The 16,464-nt window shown below is 30.2% G+C and overlaps 2 protein-coding genes across 2 annotated transcripts in view; one reads left to right on the forward strand and one right to left on the reverse strand.

The window, feature by feature from the left end:
• The window catches only part of LOC106460734, a 13,739-nt gene extending 10,214 nt beyond the window's left edge, over nucleotides 1-3,525 (forward strand). Inside the window, exon 4 of the mRNA XM_013920470.2 lies at nucleotides 2,310-3,525. Coding sequence (XP_013775924.1) covers nucleotides 2,310-2,577 — 268 coding nt within the window. The 3' untranslated portion in view covers nucleotides 2,578-3,525. The remainder of the gene's footprint in view (nucleotides 1-2,309) is intronic.
• A 1,863-nt stretch (nucleotides 3,526-5,388) lies between these two features.
• The window catches only part of LOC106460735 (isovaleryl-CoA dehydrogenase, mitochondrial-like), a 44,183-nt gene continuing 33,107 nt past the window's right edge, over nucleotides 5,389-16,464 (reverse strand). Inside the window, exons 10-12 of the mRNA XM_013920471.2 lie at nucleotides 14,767-14,871; nucleotides 13,198-13,270; nucleotides 5,389-8,729 (exon numbers count right to left, since the gene is read on the reverse strand). Of these exons, the coding sequence (XP_013775925.1) occupies nucleotides 8,596-8,729; nucleotides 13,198-13,270; nucleotides 14,767-14,871 (312 nt within the window). The 3' untranslated portion in view covers nucleotides 5,389-8,595. The remainder of the gene's footprint in view (nucleotides 8,730-13,197; nucleotides 13,271-14,766; nucleotides 14,872-16,464) is intronic.

A 16,464-nucleotide genomic window follows, 5' to 3' on the forward strand; every position in this document is an offset into this window, starting at 1 on the left:
AAGAAACAAGATAGTTCTAGAAACGTGGCGTCACAGTGGTCATGTGACTCGCTGACGCAACAATATCATATAAAGAGATTTGTTACTAGGCCCATAGTCTTGAAGAAAGGCAAATTTTTGCCTGGTTGACTGCTTTTGTTTAAAAAAAAACAACAGATACTTAGGCTTATGACGTTTAAGGAAGACATGTGGGACATATTCTGTATTAAATTGTAACGGTATTGTTCGTAATAAGTTAAATTGTTTATATGTAATGTGTGACAAATTATTTAACTGAAGTGAATCAGCCGTTAACAACAAACTATATTATTTTTTATTTTTTTTTTGCATTTCGCGCAAAGCTACTAAAGGGATATTTCCTTTAACTGTCCCTATTTTTCAAGTGATACTAGATGGAAGGCAGCTAATCAATACTACTTACTGCCAAGTCTTGAGCTATTCTTTACTAAAGAATGGTAGATTTTTTCTTTACATTGTAACGCACCCACAGTTGAAAAAGCGAGCTATGCCAGGCCTCCAGTTATAGTAACTGAAATTAATTAATCGTTAACAGTCAGGTATGATAATTGAAATTAATCTGCTGTTAACAATCATAATGATGCCTGGTGAAATGAATTAGTCGATAACAATCTCTGGTGAAGACAAAAACGAATTTGTTATTAACAGAAATAAACCATAGTCATCAACAATCTTTGGTGAAGACAAACAATAATTTGTTGTTAACAGAAATTAACCAGCCAACAGTCAATAATGATAACTGAAGTGAATCTCTCGTCAACAATCACTGATAATACATGCATTTATGAACCTGTTGTAACAGAAATGAATATATCGTTAACAGTCACTGATGATGACTGAAAGGAATCAGTCAACAGTGGCTGATGATAACAGAAATAAATCTGACATTATAAGTTACTAATGGTAACTGAAATGAACCTGTCGTTAAAATTCACAGATAATATCAAAAATTTAATCTGAGGTTAACTATTACTGATAAAAAATGAAATGAACCTGATGTTAAAAGTCACCGATGATGAGTAAAATCGATCAGACGTTAATAATAACTGATGTTTTATAACAACTTATAATCCCCGTTTGTTTATAAAGTAGCTGGACGATTAGGACAGATTTTATGCAAATATTAATGCGCCATAAGGTTGATTATGTTACTGTGTCTTTGAATACCACAGACAAGTGGTATAACAAGCTATTTATTTAACGCTTTTAAAACTGACTCTGATATTTCACCTGTAGATACTTTTAATTTTCTGGCCAGGTCTTTCTTTCTAAGTCAAGAGATGTGATAGAACATCATAAAAAAAGGGATAGTAATTTTAAACACTTGAAGCTTAGCTAGGTCACTACACTTTTCTAGCAGACTTGGGGTATTTGTATTCGAATGCAGCTTTAGGAGTTTTCGTACTTCTATTCGAATATTTTCGTAGGGAAAATTAAAGTATTCGTATTCGCTGAATGATTTAGTAAATACGTAATATTCTAAGAGTAAATGTCAATTTTTGTACTCATCAAATTTTTTACTGTTATTATTACATCCGTGGGAACGAAGTTTGTATTGAAAGAGAAATTAAAACTTTTCTGTAGAGAAAACAACGTAGTATAATACGACATTTGATAGATGAAATAATATAGTACTGAACCTCAGAGAGAACTACTGACAAATCCTGAAAGAGAGGATGTGACAGGCGAGTGTGGCAAGAAGGATCTGATTTTCTATTTGATGGCTATGTAACCAAACAAAATTGAAGACTATGAAAATTATGCTTTACCTGAGCAAGTAATTTACGTTGAATTTCGTACTTCTTGGAGGGGTGGTAAATAAATTAGAGAAGAGGGGATGCCTAGAGAAAAAAAGTCACATTTATCTCGCTAGGAGAAATTCAGGATGTTTTTAAATATTGTCTTATAAAATTAAGAACTTAAAATGTATACATTATTGAAATACTGATTAGTAACTAAGATGTAATGTTATATTAATTGGTATAAGAGAATAAAAAGTAGCTTAATTAAATTTTAAATGTAAGTTACTTAAAACATCGTGACATGCGCATTAAAGGATGGCCGTTGCGAGAGGGTTAAATCAGGTTAATACTGATTAACATATTATTTAATAACTTTGATAACAATGTCACAAACAGAAAGAGAGCAATGTTAATTTGTATGTCACACAATACAGCTTAATCCTTTTCACCGGGTGTCTAGTGTGATGATTCATTATTTTACGTTACTTGAAATTATTTCATCTTAACATTACGTCCATTGTTTAATTAACTAAGCTAAACTTCTTTCAGTGGTCATACTAGTTCAGGCATCAAGCCCGGCACGAAGATCCAGACCGCTGCTGACATCACCCTGTCTCCCACATATATGCTCCTACAAGAAGAAGAGGGGGGAGAAGCTGATCTAAAAGCACATAAGCCGATTCATCAAGAACTCTACGTGATTCCTCCTTCTAAGAATTACGGCATTAATGCTTTTGGCATGCCCAAAGATAGGATTAACCAGTCCGGTAGTTTTAATAAGTTAATGACAACTCTCATTACTAGCCAGAAAGATTAATAAATGAAGTCACGACATAGAGGATCAGAAGTTCTAAGTTAATTTGCTTTTCTTTTTTTTTAAAGATTTCAAGTGTTGTTTTAATTTAACGGCACTAACCCCTGCAGTAATATTTTTGTCAAAATGAAGCACTGCACTTGCTGTATATGATTTGCTTTGTGGATGGTTCTTAAACGTGATACTTTCACACTCAACCTATTCCCCATTCCCTTGAATTTATCATCTTCCCCTGTTATTAGCTTCGAGACTTATTAACGTTAAAATTTGGTGTCCGCTCATTGTGAAGCTTTGCACTAAAATAAAAAGCAACAAAACATTTTAAAATCATCAAATACTTTTGTTATACGCATTTTCCTTAATATTCTATATGTTGCTTTAAAAAAAAGAAAATCAAAGTGCTATTATTTAGTAGATAAAGCTATTAAAATGTTATCAATTTTACCGTAAAGTTACGTAATTGTCCACGAAAACATTTAAGACTGGTTTTGTTTCATGTTTTCTTCAAGAATTTGAAAAGTTTAGAGTAAAATGTAAAGGAAATTTATAAAAATAACGCTATCTTAGACGGAGATAACACTACTAGTTTTTGTCATGCAAAACCCAGACTTATGAGAATACACTCACTTACTTTAATGGTAGTTTATCACTTTCTAACATATTTGCTTTGATATCATCCACCTTTATGCAAAAAAATAAACAAACGAGGCTTATGTCATAGCATTCTTGACATTAGGCAATGTCTCTGAATGACCGGATCTGATGAATCAGTGTAATGAATCGGTGTTCCGCTTTCTGATAGCCTAGCCAGACTAACTTAAATGCAAAAAAAGTTTGAAGATTAGATGTTTATAATGACTTGAATCATGTCAAGCTCTTTTTTTTTAATTATGCAAATGTGTTCATTGTTTAACAACACTTAATAAAAAGAATGGTTTGGAAAATATTTATGCTTTCTTGACTTTTACAAGTGCTTAAAACTATTCAATAATCCAACGAATCTACAGTTTTGTTATTTAGTTATCTTTATCACTCCTGTCAGAAGAGGTTTAATGCTGATTAGTTGCAAACTTCCCATGTTAATAGTACGATTTCTGTTGAACTACTGACCAGAGGGAAGGAAGAAAGCGAAAGAATATTTACAACAGAGTTAGTTGAAATTCTAAAACTTTTTTTTGCGAACGAAATAAACCGTAATATACTGCTGATAATATGTTAAAAATAACAATCTATGAAAGTCTTAAATATTTTGTCTTTCCTTTTGACGTATCAGTTAAACATTGAAGTATAATAATGGAAATGATAAAATATAAGAGTAAGAAAATAACTCAAAACTCACGTTAAATAAAACTTCCTTAATTCACAAAGCAAATACTAAAAGCTTAACATAAATAGACTTACACGTATAGATTCATTCGCTATGCCTACGTAGAAATAACCATAATAAATGGCTTCAGCCAACAAATGTAACAGTAATAGATTATGGGTGTAGCAGGCAAATAAAGAAGGGGGTCAATGTTTATTTGATCGAGCGAAGGGCTCGTCTTAATGGCCGTGGAAGCTCTTGGGTTCTGAGTTAAATTTGATGTATTCTCCTGCTTTTCCTCGAGTTATTCTCATTTAGGTGCATTTTTACTGGGACAGAGGGAAAAGGGGGACGTCCCCCTGCTTCCTACGCCACTGTAGATCATCTATTTTAAAGTTTTAGCGAGGAAATGTAACAAGTTTATTTACTGTACAGCTTCAGCCAACAAGTGTAGCGGGAATATAATATTTACTTTACATCTCCAGTAAGGAAACGTAGTAAGAATAGATTATGTATTGTATATGCATGCAGCTTCAGTCAACAAGTGTCTGTCACAGGAATATATTATGTCGTGTACAGCTTCTGTCAGCAAGTATAAATTATTTACTGCAGAGCTTCAGTCAGGAAATGTAACAAGAATAGATTTATTGTGCAGCTTCTGTAACAGAAATAAACCTACTTCAGCTTCAGTCATATGCATATCCTGTGGACTACATATCTATTTGCAAAAAAAACTTAGTTTCATATAATAACCATCAATGGATCTACAGTTTTATTTAGTTATCTGTATCACATCTGTCAACAGAACTCTTGTCCTGATCAGTTGCATCAAGCACATGCCGATTGTTAAAAGCGGCAGAGATGGGTCCTATGGTAGTGGAAGCCTAGCTACCATAAAACGAATGCAACTTGAGTCTAACACCCCACTCTCCTTCTAACGAAACTATTGGGTTCAACTGACGTTGTGCCATTGGAGATTTATAAGGTAATAACTTTTGATGTCATGATTAATGTGATTTGTAGGAGATTACTGCTAACAACGGCATATGATGTAATAACTGCTACTGTCTATTAGGTGTTTCCGAGTATATAATTGTGCCTTTTAGGCGTGATAAATACCAGTAGTAGTCTTTGGAAAGTCAAATGAGTAAAAGACAGCATTTGCAGATACACAGCTCTTTTTCTGATGTAAATGCTGCTAGAAATGGCATCAATCCAGCCCATTTATATTAATGGAATCCTATATAGATAGTGTAACTTTCCCCAGTGTGGATACATTTAATTCAACATGATCTGTTATTTTCAAAGTTTTGGAAGTCAAGTCAATCATTAGTTAAATTAACTTTTTATTTATACATATACCAACATTTGAATAAAATAAGGTTTCCATGTTAAAGTCACATGCCTGGAATGAAACCTAACAGCCAGGGTGAGCAAATTTATTGACACTACCCTTAAAACCATACTTTTGAGTGTAATGGAATTATATATGAAGATGTTGAATCACAAACTTTCAAAGACAATTTTATTCTCCAAAATAATTCTTAAACATGAATTTCCACACATAACCTTTTTATAATAACTAAGACTAATAAGCACTTCAGTATTATTGGCAATGGTAACAGTAAATATCATTTTGTCACTCATTGCTCTCAGAAAAATTAACTTTACATATCTACAACTTGGCAACAAAACTAATTTATAAATCTGTCTATGTACTTTTGATTTTGAATTCATGCAAGTTTACTAGTTTTAAGATTTATTTAACAATTTTTTGAAATTGTGCCTATAAATTCCCCCTCTCTTTCATTGTTAGATTTTAACGTTCCATTCCTCCTAGTAGTTAAATAATATTTACACTTGTATGACTTAATTCAGTATATATAATGTTTTCCCTTCACTTATTAATTCCAGAAGGAAATTCGCTAGTATTGCTAAAATATATTTCAGCATTCATTACACTTTTAGTAAATCTTTTTCTGAGTTCTTTACAATTTTTTTTGTCATTTCTATGACCTTTTTAATTATTTTAGGTAGGTATATCGATATTTCTGCTAACCTACCATAATGCCAAATCAAACACTGATTAATGATATAGCAAAATAATCCTATTTACTACTGCCAAATTAGCTACAACTGAATATATGGATCCAAGATTATGTCTAAACAGTCTCTACAGTAAAATGTGAAATCAAAGAAACATGGGAAAAGATGTTGACAGTTTTAAGATTCATGGGTCAATATGTAAACATCACAGAAAAAAAAAACAGAAGGAGCCACTTATAATTTATTCAAAGTAATGTAAACAAATACAGAAGCACTTACCATAACTTAAAAAGCAATGATAATAACTAGCAGTATTTTCTAAGATTAAATATTTGTGTTGATCACAAAACTACCAAAGTCTTCTCACAATGAATATCAGAATTCTTCAAAGAGATCTGAACGTTTGAAGTTGTAGAGGTACATAAATTAGGGTTACATTACTTAGTGGTCTCCTTCACTCAGTCACGTTGATTACATATCATATTATTAAAGAGCACATATTTTTTTCCTAACAAAAAAGAGTTAAGAATGTTTCAAGTATGTTTAAAAATGTTATTTTCTATGTCTATATTATAAATTGGCTTGTGCCTCTCTATAAGATACGTTTTCAATTCCCAACTTCTGAACACCATTAAACTTTCAAGGATTCATAAGTATGCCCTTGAAGGATTCATGAACCTCTTAATCTAATATTTGTCTCATTCTTAGGAATTTGAGAACCATTTCAATCTTCCTCTTTGTTACTGCTGGCATATGGTGCACTTGCAAATGCCAAGAATGGTCGAGTACTTTACATTTGTGTTAAATAATGTTCCAGCAGAACATTTATTAAATTCTACATCCAACATTTCATACATAGCTTTCAAGATGTGAGCAAAGAAAATTAAATTCAGCATGACCTTAGCCTATAATAAAAAATTAATCTTCATGAACAAACAATTCAGTTGGTTTAAAACATGAAAGCTTGCACAAATTGAATGATTATGTATATATAAATAATTCCAATCCTTAACTTTTATAAAAATGTTTTCTACGTTTTTGGAAACATTTTCCTCACATTTTCAAATCTTCTTCCAAAGTTCTTAGTTCATTATCAATTTTTTTAATTTTTCACACTTGGTTATCAGGGGAGTAGGATCCTGCTGGTTGTTATTCTTATAGACAGTTACATTCAACACATAAAAAAGCTAATAAATAATATTTTCAAAACTTTGGGGGGAGGGAAATAAAATACCCCAAAATTTTTACAAGGACTTGCTTTCATAATGAAGTAAATACCTAAAATAATCACCAACATGCTAGGTAATAAAAATTCAAACATTTTGGTGCATTTACATAATCAAACAAGAAGTTCTTCCTGTGTAATCATAGCTCTAATAAGTATTTTTTGTATTAGTGTATACATCACAGAATATACATTTACAACAAAAATATGCTTTTATATTACTAAGAAGTATTTATAGGCTATTTATAGGAAATTTCTTCAAGCATTGTGTGTATAAAAACCAGTAGCAAACATGTTCATGGACCACCAACTGGGAACCACTGTTCTAAAGAACTAAGCAGTTACGGAATAAATACTTTATAAAATGATGCAATAACTTTTAGAATGTGCATTCTTGAACAATCAAATGAGCTATAAAAAAAATACAAATATTTTGAATATTTGTTACTAACATGAGCCTGGAGATTCTGTTGCCAAACTGTGTTCAAACTTCATCACCCATTAACTGAGTATTATACTCTCATGAATACGTATAATTCATCTTTTAATGAAAATAGTTTCTTAACATTTTTAATTAATGATAAAAATATGATTATGAGACAAGTATCATAACTACTGCCATATTGTATTGAACTATTACAATTGATAAGGGGTAGTACACCTTTAAGAGTACAACTAAAATGCTTCATTCAAAAATGAAACACCTACCATTTTTTGAGAGTTAAAAACAGAAACACAGAAAAAATAGATGGAAGGTAGTTTTGAACAATAAATCAAGACTTGATAAAGTGAACTTAAGCAGGTAAGGTAAAACTGTAGGAGTAACAATTATTATATGTAGATGTAACAAGGAGATTGCAATGTAACTGGTTTGGGTGGAACTGTATTTCCGCTGATGAAAATTCAAAATGTAAAAAAATTAGTTGTGGGTTGAGAACATACATTTTTCTTTAGATTATTTTCTCATTTATACAGGGTGAAGCAAAAATTACTATACATGTGGTACTAAAGCAAATATTACAAAGATAACTGAAACCAATTAACTAATGGTTCTAAATGAAACAACTGTATAGTCAGTTTTACTTCACCCTGTATGTTGCTTTCTGTAATTAACTAAGTAGAAAATTGAACTGCTACCCTGTTAATTTTGATCACTCAAGCCTGAGACAAGAACATGAGTATGTTAAGTTTCATTCTTAGATGATTTTTCCTTTGTTGATTAATATTCATTTTAGTTCTGTGTTTCTTGTGTGATGTGATGTTTTATGATTTTTAAACCTGAAAGTTAAAACTGTTAATATGTAGTAATTTACTAAAATTAACAAATATTCTAACTGTCACTAGAACTGCAGTAATCACCTAGCTGTTAATTATCACCACAGAAACCATTAATTATTCAGAAACTTTGTGTTAAACATATCCAACATCTTAAATAATACATAACCTAGGAATATTCTGAATTAAGAGCACGTCCAATAATCAATCGTCTGATTTCACTTGTGCCTGCTCCAATCTCATAAAGTTTGGCATCTCTGAGCAATCGTCCTGTTGGATAGTCATTGATGTAACCATTGCCACCTGAAAATGTCAAAAACAAAAAACTTAGCATCATAAAGGTAACAAGCAAGCATGATAAATCTGAAAACACAAAACTGAAACCAAGATAAGATGAAGCTGCATAGTAGAGAACACAGCATTTGAGTAAGAGTACTAAAATATATGATCTATACAAGTAAAAGTTGTTATATTTTCACAAACTATAATATCAAATAGGTCAAGCTTCAGATAATTTGGATGTGCACAACAGTAAAACACCCATAACAAAATTATTACCCATTTTGATTTTTACAGATCCTTACAAATAAGAATTTCTCAACCTTTAAACAATTAAACATGTTTTGATATATCATTCTCTTACTTTTAGTTATTAATTCACAAGACATTTAGAAAAACAGTTCTATAACACGTATAGTCTACAAGTTATATTTCTTCAGAAACTCAGGACTAAACAAATTCAAAACTACTATACTTGGAAATATTTCATTTGATCTATAAATACTAAAATAATTGCAAATGAATAATTCATAACACTGTGAAAGTTTACAAGTACAATAAGATCAGTTACAATATGTAACTCAACCAATCCTATTTGTCTCGCAACTTAACTGAAATTATAATGAATCTTGTGTCTGAGTAAACACTTGAAGTTGATTAGATATCAAGCACTGAAAGAGAGTCTGCATTAGTTACAACAAGTAAACTATTTTGGTCTCAATGATTCTGATATTTCATTTTGTTAACAATATTTTATGATGCCTAATCAAAATAACATTTTACTAATTTAGTCAAGATTAACATCAAAAGGTGGAAAGCAAGCTAATGATAATTCAGAAAGTGTTTTTACAAAATTAAAAAACATTCGGTTCTGTTAGTGAGCAATTAGAAAACACACATGGTGATTGTTAATGAGAAACTAAGAACCTTCAACATCAATTCTGTCAACAAACAAGGACAAAACTTTCATTACTGCTCTGTAAATACAGAACAAGGTAACCTAAACCATTCTTCCTGCTCAGCCAAGTAGAGTGCATTTCAGTGCTATATTTAGAAGTCAGTGTTTATAGCTTTGTTCTGGTGAAGCCGAAATTAACCTATATGAGCTGAAACTAAATCATCAAGCTTCTTAAAATAATCACCACAAAAGACCTACATATCAACCTGTCTCATGCAGAACCAAAAATATAAGGATGACTTAACCTCACCAGGATAAAACCAGTAACAGCTATTTCCAATATGACCTAGAAATCTTTATATTTTATGAGCTCTAAACAATAATTCTAATAGAGCTACTAAACTAAACAACTTCAAAGAAATTTCATCAGTATTATCCCTATAATATAAAAACAGTTCAACAGAAATACCTAAACATAAAGTTAATTTGTAATAGGTTAAACATAAATACAATTTCTGTATAAACTCAATCACTAATCATCTCACATAAATAAATTTAGTTTATAGCTTGATTTGGTAAATTTATTAGAAATAATACATTATTTCTTTAACAAAAACGATTTTATGAAGGAAATTTTTCAGTAAGAAGAGGTTTAACATAAATGTACCTACTATAGAGCTAATTTAAAGAGAAATGTACCTACTGAATAACTTAGCAGTAAAAAAATATATAAAAGAAGTGTTTCTACTTTACAGTGTCCATCAGTAAAGATGTGGCAGGTACTTTTCTATGGTTCTGCTTCAATAAACAAGTATGATAAATAAAATTACTATATGGCTTCAATTTGAAACTAACAGAAGTATAAACACTGTGCATCTTCAATCAGCACTAGCAAACCCATGGGTCTATGGCCCACATTTACAGGGCCACTATAATGCAAATTTAATGCTTAAAGTACTATTTTGCACTTTTTCAGTTTAATGATCATTACTCCTGTAACGCAATTTTAAATTATTTAACCAAGTTACGATCTGTTTAGTACCAGTTACAAGTAGGTGTGACCATCGGTTTAGGAGGTGTTATGTGACACATCTACAGACACCGAATCTTATTATGCAGAAATTTGTAACAGAGAAAATCACAAGTGTACTGCTTTAGTCATTAAAACTGCAACAGAAAAACGAATGCATTACAGCTTTATCAGTAAAGGTGTTACAGGAATTTTTCTAAAGAAAATATTCCTCCATTAGCTGAAAAAGAAACATTTTGTACTTTTTTTCCCCCTATAGACCGTATGCTTCACAAAGACATTTATTTAAGGTATATTCTTCAAAATGTAAAAAGAACAGTATGATGTTTAGAAAAACACTGAATTAAGAAAGAAAAGTATAATATAGCTAATACAGTTTATAAATACATCTTATTAAAGAATATTATGAACAGAGCATCATATACTGACAAAGTTAACAATGTTATGGGTAAACACTTTTATAAATACCCTATATCTCAACTGACTGTGAATTTAGAATCATGTACTTACAACAGTATCCAGAAAGACTACAAACCTAGCATCATGTATTTACAACAGTAAACATGAGGATTAAATTATTGCAACTTGTGCAATAAATTTTAAAATGAAAGACATCAATTAACAGTACAGTAATATTACCATATATACAAGATATAACTAACCAAATCACCAATGTATTCAGAAAAAATAATTTTATTCCTATATTTAACCCATTTAACAAAATTAAAACAATACTTCCTAGTATCAAAGATAAAAAAAGACATTTTAGAGGAAAAAAGGTATATATATCAAGTTAGTTGTGAATGCAACAAAAAATACATTGGTCAAACTAAACGTAATTTGAAATATTGTCTTAATGAACATAAAAGTTATGTATGTACCAAAAAAATGCTCATTTCTCCTCTTGCTGAACACATTGTTGATACAAGTCATTCAATATAATGGCATGAAACAATAATTTTAAATGAACCTAATGGCCAAAGTGAATTAAATATTAAAGAATCAACAGAAATTTTGTGTTGGAAAATAAATAATACTTTGTTAATTAGAGATGAAGGATTAGCTGGCAATAATGCATAATTTTGGAAAGAAATATTGACTTCTTGTGTACAATATGCATACCACCCTCATAGATTACAATGAGTTAAATCTTTATTTTATAAAATTACCTGCTTGTCATGTAGGTTTTACTCCTGATGATGGTAGTGTAAAGCTACTGAAACATGTGGAGTCTTTTTAATTTTGGCTGTTGGCCAAATTAAAATTTTATTGTGCATTTTAAATGTTGATCTTGTTTTTAATTTTAAAACAATAAACATATTATAATTAACAGTTTTATAAATACAATATCCAAGCAGACTACAAATTTAGCATCATCTACTGACAATAGTAAAAATGATATAATTAATAGTTTTTAAATAGTGTTGAAGAAGATCACAAACTCAGCATAATGTATTAACAACAGTAAAAATATTATAGTTAACACAGAAAACAATGTTGAAATCATCTGAAGATAACCAGACATCAAATGAAGAAAAATAACTGAAGCACTACTGATAAATTCCTCAAAGTCAATGTTAAATAAATATCCAAGACCCCCCATCTATATTAATATTTTATCCACCTCATTTTACTAAAAAGCTCATTTAAGACCCCCTACAAACTTGTCCTCACCACCAAAAGTCTGTAACATTCTTTGAAATTCAACTGCCTTTTTCAATGTAACTTTCACATGATTTACTTAGATGAAACATTGTAATAATAACAATCAAACTTGCCTGCTGTAAAAGTTGCTGTTATTGTATTTTGAATTAATTAGTTTACAGTTTATAAACACAGTATCTAGGCAGACTACAAACTCAACATCCTGTACTCACAACAGTAAGAATGTTAAACTTATCAGTTTATAAAAATACTATATAGAGAGACAAACTCATGAGGAAGTTTGTTGAAGTTTCAGAGTTTAAGTAATTTATTTAGTAAAAAATAATTTTTTTCCAAACCTATTTTGAAAGTCAGCACAGTATGTTTTTTTAAATAAGTATTTCTCAGATTTCTTTTTATATTAAAATTCTATGACTAGTAATTCCACCTGAACTAGAGTCAGCCATGACTGTACATAAACAACTTCACTTGAAACTTAGTTAAATGCTTAGAAATTAATATACATTTAGAACATATTATCTCGTGTTTATTTACGAGGTTGAAGTAAGTGCTGCTAAATACTAGAATACTCTTTTATCATAAAAGTTATTTAATAAAACTATTTTCATATGTTAGTCATTCCAACATTAAAGATGTTCATATAAAGTAACCCTATCTAAAGTGACCTAATCTAAACTTTAACCTTGATAGTAGTAAATTCAAGTATGAGCTTAAAGAAAATGTTGATGGAGAGTAAGAATGAGAAATGGGGAATTTTAAATTAAAATGTATTTTGGAATATTTTATGCAACATTGCACTCAGAATGTATTCATAATTTTTTCAGCAATATTTTTAGAATATATAAAATCAAGTACATAAAACAATTGCTACTTGCCTTGATCAAGAGTGACATACTTACCTAAACACTGTATTGCATCTAATGCCATCTGGGTTGCTTTTTCTGCACAGTAAAGAATAACACCTGCACAATCCTACAATGAAAATACAAAGAAAGTTTTGTGTTCTTATTGACCGTCATACGTAAGTGGTAAAAAATCTACATTAAAGTTAAACAAGAAAAAACAACAACTTTGCAACATGACAGTAACTTTATACAGTTTCAGTCTTTTCTCAGTTGTTGTTCACCAAGTTTAAGAAGACTGAAAGCAACAAAAGAGCAGTTAAAACATTCCAGTATAAAAAGATTATGAATTTATCAATATCAAAATGAAATTAAATCTTGAATTCTAACAACCTGGATGCCAAGAAAACAGTGACCTGAACTCACTTTCAGCAAAATGAAATTTTAAGTGATTATACTGTTCCATGAAATTACAATTATTCTAAAGAGGCAAAAATTGAAACTGAATGGACTCATGAGGCAATGTTTTATTTATTTAATTTATAGTGTGTTGAATGCTTTACATCTCACACTACTTTACTAGTTATTAAGATCAGAATATTGGCAAGGTTTCTGGGTTATGCCAATCACTAATATACTAAGCTTTATAAGTTCACTGGCATAGCTCAAAAGTTGTATTGAATTATGACCTTGGTAACCAATAATATGAAAACTGAGATTTAAGGCATTCAAAAAACAGCACCTTAGGTAGCTAAACCACCTAAGTACTTTAATGGGTTCAAACTCTGCTAGATCTTAGTCTCCATTCTTTTAGAATAATTCTTATATGAAATGAAAGTTAGCTGCAGTCTAAATAAAGTTAAATATTTAGCAAATAATTATTTATGTATTTTTTATGTGCAAATGCTAAAATTATGGAGTAATGGTGCAAATACAATTTCTTTGCTTCTGATGTACAAGCTATTCTTCTGTAACATAGCATACATTTTTATAACACCCAGTATGCCTTTAGTTGATGGCTGTAAAATCATTAACTGAACTAACAACAACGGTCTTGCAACATTTTTTCATTTTATTTTTTAAACCTTTTTCTCATACTTATGTTTGTTGTTTTGAGAAATAAAAAAACTTTAGCAAAGATAAACATGTGATGAAGCTCCAATAATGATTATAAGAGAGAAAAAAAAAGCAAGCTTGCTTTTGATTGTATTTGCATTAAGTCTTTTCATTTAATGCAAGCCAAAATTGTTAATAGCAAGGATTTGGAGCTATGAGTATTTACTGTATAAAACTGTTGGTTAACCTTACTTCTGTTTTTATATCAATCTAAATAGAGCAACTTCTTTGTTAAAAAATTTGTATAAAATTTTCCAAAAAATATTCACCCAGAAAGTTAAAACAACAATACTCACTTTCATTAAATAGAACATCTTCTATGTTTAAAAAAGCTGTATAGATCTTCCAAAATATATTCATCCAGTACCTTAAAACAAAATTCTATTACAAGTATCCAAGGAACAGAACAAGGTGGAAAATTTAAAAATTGGTTCACATTAAATTTATCATTTTAAATTATAAGCAAGAAAATCAAGAAAAGAGCATTTTATAGATATAATTTCAGCTTACTTTAGAGCTAATATGACCTTTGTCTACAGCCCTAGCAGTGCTGTAAAGGTAGGAACGACATGCATTTAAAGTTGTGTACATGTCAGCTAGCTTCCCTTGGATCAGCTGGAAGAGAAAGACAAAAAATATGAACAAAAAATAAATAGCATTTATGTAAAGTGTAAAAAAATTCTTAAGTAATACTAGACATTTGTTTTTAATTCTAGATTTAATAGTATATGTGAATTAGCTCTTTAATGTGGCTTATTTCCATTAATGGTGCAATGATGAATAAAATAAAAGCTGTTTTCTGAATTAATAAAAAATAGATTGTATGACACAGATCTATTACTACTGCAAGTTTAACAGCAAACCCTTTAAATATTTTCTCATGTTCGTTACTTTTCTTTATTCCTCTTTTGTAATATTATATTTATAATTTATGCATTTTTAATGACATTTAACATAGTTTAATAGTTTCTGGTCATTATAAAACTTGTGATGCTTCAAATAAAAGGACAAATGGCACTGAAGATCAAGAGAAATTATTCCCAATGTTCTTGTTTACTACGAGTTAAATATTGCTTCCAGTTTTCTTCACAAGGTACACATATTGTTGGGATAAGTATTCACAAAATATAATGGAAGAACTGTCAATTTTCTTGGTATGTCACTATGGAGAGAAATAATATCCTTGGCTGAAGAGCTACATACTTGTTACAGTATAAAAAGAATCATTAAAGAAAACTAACATGAAGAAATTTACATTAGTAAAAGTCAAAATTTGATAACCTTGGGGAAAAAGTTTCACATGTTTACAAAGTCAATTCTAAAAACACATGAAATTTACTGCAACAACTTTTATCAGTAGTAGTGGTAAAGAAAAAAAAAATTAGTTACTACACTCATATCAGAAATAATGGTTCTGTGACTAATGGTATTATTATTTTCACAACATTTCAACTTGTGAATTCTCCAGCCATTGTCGAGCGTAATATAAAACATTAAAAAAAAATAGTGACGGCCGAAGAATTCACTGGTCGAAACATGCCATTACAATTCAACAGGAAGACCAGAAATAAGACTTAATAGTTGAAGTGAATGTGCACGGGGTCAGTCCATTGGACCAACCCTGTATTGAAGAAATATTGTTAACTATAATTCTGAATTCAACACATGTGGCAAGCTTTTTAGTAAAATGTACAAGTCTGTAGAACACACAAAATCAGATGTGTTACAAAAGTAGTTGTACTCAAGATATGTCTGCAAATTGACAACATCACTCTAACTTAAACTCTAACAAGTGGAAGTGCAAGGTGATGTTCATGTGAAGCAAAAAAAGAGCTTTGTCCATTGCATACTTTGCATAATGCATTTTAGTAAATTCTGGAACTTCTGATACGTGTATTTTTTCAGTATCCCCATTTATTTGGTATTTACTCTCCTCTACTACAAACTGTTGCTAAGTCATCAATGTAGGGTAAAACGAATAGCTAATAATTCTGACATCAAATACATAACATCATGTTGAATGGTATTCTGTAGCATGTGCACTTTGACCTCCACCTGTGCACATAGGTTTAAATAAAAACATAAAGAATAATAAAACTGGCTGACTGTTTAACCCTATTACCATGGGTATCCTTTACTGCACATGTCACAAGGTTTTTAGTGTCATATATTCAAAATTTTATTAAACTACTTTTTGTTTATGTTATA

The sequence above is a fragment of the Limulus polyphemus genome, unplaced genomic scaffold (genome assembly GCF_000517525.1).
Source record: "Limulus polyphemus unplaced genomic scaffold, Limulus_polyphemus-2.1.2 Scaffold825, whole genome shotgun sequence".
Taxonomy (NCBI): Eukaryota; Metazoa; Arthropoda; class Merostomata; order Xiphosura; family Limulidae; genus Limulus; species Limulus polyphemus.